General features: G+C 59.8%; 1 protein-coding gene across 1 annotated transcript; it reads right to left on the bottom strand.

Annotated features, from left to right (window-relative positions):
- Positions 1–612: 612 nt before the first annotated feature.
- Gsx1 (GS homeobox 1) lies at positions 613–2,613 on the bottom strand. The gene is made up of 2 exons (XM_047554117.1): positions 2,202–2,613; positions 613–1,796 (listed from the first exon to the last, which is right to left on the bottom strand). The coding sequence occupies exons 1-2, from the start codon at positions 2,611–2,613 to the stop codon at positions 1,411–1,413; spliced, it is 798 nt and encodes a 265-aa protein (XP_047410073.1). The 3' UTR covers positions 613–1,410.
- Positions 2,614–3,469: the final 856 nt, after the last annotated feature.

Raw genomic sequence — 3,469 nt, 5'->3', positions numbered from 1 at the left:
AGAATTTACCTCAAAACAAAGCAAGGGGCCCTTCCGAGATGGAGCTGCACCATACCGAAGCCTAGAATTTTGTCTCTAATACTTGTCAATCCGCGAGAGCAACAAAGGACATATTTCTTGCGCTCGCGGGGGAAAGATTCTGTCCTTAGGACTGGCCACCCTCGAAACAGGAGGGCTGGAGATATGGCTGGATCCCAGACCAGAGGCACCGCAGGGGTCCGGGGCCCGAGGTGCAGCCTAAGGAGAGCTCCCACCTCTGGTTCCAGCTCTGCTTTGTGCGCCAGGGCGCGTGCAGGCCAGGACATAAGGGGACACTCGAAAGTTCACCGGCTGCAACGAAAGGCAGGATCTCTGAGGGAGTGTGGCTGTGGGAACCGGGGCTGGCTGAGCTGTAAAATAAGGAGTCGGGTTCGGAACAACCCCCCACCCACGTGCAACCCAGCAGGGAGGCCCAGAACAGTTCAGCGTCTGTCTAGTCCAGAGCAGAGGTCTTGTGGCTCACAGGCGCAGGCATTTCTAAGAAAAAAAAAAAGTTTATTTAAAATTTTGTACATAAATAAATAAATAAATATCTTCTGGTATTACAGAAACCGTACAATTACACAGCTAGGCCAGGGCGGGGCCGAGACCTGGGTGGGAGGGAAGGGAGGGGTCGCCCGAGGCGGAGAGCCCGAGTCTAGGGTTTGGGGGAATGCAGTGCACGTCGGAAACAAAGTGAATCGTTTCCGAAATACGGATACCATAGGAGATAATTCTCTAATTCTCTCCGTGGAGAGGAGTTGGGGGACTTGGGACAGCAAGGCCTAACCAAAGGACAAATGCACCTGCTGTTGGAGAAGGCTCCCTGAGGAGGGGAAGGGAAAGGGCAAAAAAGGTGAAAAGAAGCTCGTGTGTGTGTGTGTGTGTGTGTGTGTGTGCGCGCGCGCGCGCGCGTGTGTGTTGTGGAGGGGCGTGGATAAACAACTGCAGGAAAGAATTGAGAGATTTTTAAAAAGGGAAGCAAAAGGGCATCCGAGGAGTAAGGAGTGAAAGGCTGAACTTGATAGACTGTGGAGGAGAGGAGAGGAAGCGAGGAAGCCTGAGCCAGCCCAGAGGGCGGGCAAGGAGGCGCCTACCGCCAGCAAGGCGCTGGACAGGACGGTAGTGACGCGGGGGCCGTGGTGCTGCACTCTGATGCTGTAGGGTTCACAGCTTTGAGTTCGCTTTGGACGCCTTGGGGACCGGGATACCATCCTCAAGTCTCTGCTAAGTTCTCAGCTCTGCCCAGAGCTGGGGGCCTTGGCAAAGTCATGCCAAATCCGTGAGAGACAATCGATTGGCAGCCGGTGCCTGGGAACCAGTGCTGCGTCCCAAGACCAGTCTTTCAGGCGCCGGGAGGTCTTGGGGTGGGCGACCTAGGGAGACGAATGCCTACGGAGTGACCGTAAGATCCCGGTCGTCCTTCCCTGAGGAGGACGGAGACATGGGCAATTCGTCGTCATCCTCTGAGCACTTGGCTGAGGAGAGCGACGCGCACTTGCAGCCTTGGGGTGCGCCCCCGCCGGTACCCGCGGCTGCACCGCCGGCACTGCCGCGGTGGTTGCTGCCTTTGCCCTCCTTCTTGTGCTTCACTCGGCGGTTCTGAAACCAGATCTTCACCTGCTTCTCGGACAGATTCAGGTAGGTTGCGATTTCGATGCGGCGAAGGCGGGACAGGTACATATTGGAGGCGAACTCGCGCTCCAGCTCCAGCAGCTGCGTGCTGGTGAACGCGGTCCGCATCCTCTTGCTGCTGGGCAGCTGGTTTGAGCTGCTGTCTAGAAGGGGTGGCGATGCAGAGAGGGAAGTGGTCAGAACCCTTCGTTGTGTGCCTAACACCTTGATGGGTGGCGGCCAGAATCCCGACCTTGGACTTTCACACACCCCTTCACCCCAGCAGTATCCGCAGCAGTGTGACCGCGGGCGCCTGCTTGCCAAGCTGCAGGACCCTGGGCGCCCTGGACCTCAGCCCTCACAGACCCCTTGACGCCCCCTCCAGGGCCTGGATTTTTCATCTCCTGCCCGGTCCTCCCATCAGCCCACCACCCTAAGCGCCCCACTCAGGTCCCTGACAGGACACTCACCACCCCAGGACACCCAGGGTCCCTCTTTCCCTATCCCTGGCTCTCCAGCCTGCCTTAGGTAACGCCTGCCGTGTCCCTCTGAGCAGCGGTCCCTCTTACCCACGGAGATGCAGTGGAACTGCCGGGGGTCCGGCAGCGGGTAGGAAGTCTGGTAGAGCGCGGCCGCTGCTGCGGCGGCGGCCGGGCCGTGAGCAACCCCGGGCGACACGGCCGAGTGCTGGCGGCCAAGGGGCGCGTGGCAGTACTGCGAGCCGAAGGGCGGGAAGGATGCCTTGAGCAGCGGAAGCGCAGGCGGCCCGGGGGGCCCATGCAGCTGCGAGGCGGTGACGCAGAGCGGGCATACACACAGCAGCCCGGCTTTGCGCGCGTGGCAAGCGCCGGGCGAGAGACCATGAAGCGCGTGCGGCGGGGGCACCGCATAGGGAAAGAGCGGCGGCGGACTGCCCTCGGGCGCCTTCTTCTCTCCAGCTTCGCGCAGCACCAGAGAGTCCACAAGGAAGGAGCGCGGCATGGCCTCGGCGCGCGGCCGCCACGCCACCAGCCCTCCCCTTGCGCTCGCCGGACCTCCGGGCTCTCCACGCGCTTCCCCCGGCCGCGGCCGCTCGCAGCTGCCTCCTCCCGGGAGGCTGAAGGCGAGGCTGAGGCCCAGGTTGAAACCTCCGCTTCTGCCGCCGCGGGCGCCGCCCAAAGAGCGCGGGGTGCTGGCCAGCGCTAGTGGTGCTGAAAGGCGCCGGCGGCGCCGCTTAAATAGGACTATTGCCATGTGATGGGCTACGCCAGGAGCGGCCGGGGCCTCTCAATAGGGTTTTTGTGCCTTTTCTCTTGGCATTCACTCTGCACGCTTCCTCATTATTTCACTTGTTAACTAAATGAACTGCATAATGTACTCTATTCTTGTCAACCCCACCCACGCCGTAACAGGCGCCCTCGCCCCCTCCTCTTCCTTTTGCGGGTTTATTTTCTCATTCTCCCGCGATTTAATATTCTTTTCTTTCTCTTTATTCCTTACTCCTCTTTGGCTCTGCATTGGCGATTGGTCCATTTGTCTTATTGATTTTGCAGCCCCGCTGCCTCGCTTCCACAGATCCCCATGGGTGCACACCCCCATCTACTCGGCCCCCTCGATCCTAGTCCCCTTCTTTCTGTTATCTCTTCCTGCCCCCTCCCCGCCAGCGTGACGCTTCCACTCAGTTCTCCCAGTTCAACTCTATGCATCCTGCGAGCGAGCGTCCTTGCAGCTGCCTTCTGATTTCCACCTGTGGAATTCCTTCTTTTCTCTCTGCGTTGGAAGCAGGAGGACGGGGTTTCTGCGTGGGGGAGGCACTTTTAGGGAGGGAGAAGAACGGCTCGCAATTCCTCATCCAGTG

This window comes from Sciurus carolinensis, chromosome 5, assembly GCF_902686445.1.
Source record: "Sciurus carolinensis chromosome 5, mSciCar1.2, whole genome shotgun sequence".
Taxonomy (NCBI): domain Eukaryota; kingdom Metazoa; phylum Chordata; class Mammalia; order Rodentia; family Sciuridae; genus Sciurus; species Sciurus carolinensis.
Note: the sequence above shows the minus strand (reverse complement) of the source record. Positions and strands in the feature narration are given on the sequence as shown.

Coding starts and splice junctions, on each gene's coding strand:
- Gsx1 (XM_047554117.1), bottom strand. CDS start 2,613: ATGCCGCGCTCCTTCCTTGTGGACTCTCTGGTGCTGCGCGAAGCTGGA. Junction 1,797..2,201: donor GTTCCACTGCATCTCCGTGG/GTAAGAGGGACC, acceptor CACCCCTTCTAG/ACAGCAGCTCAAACCAGCTG.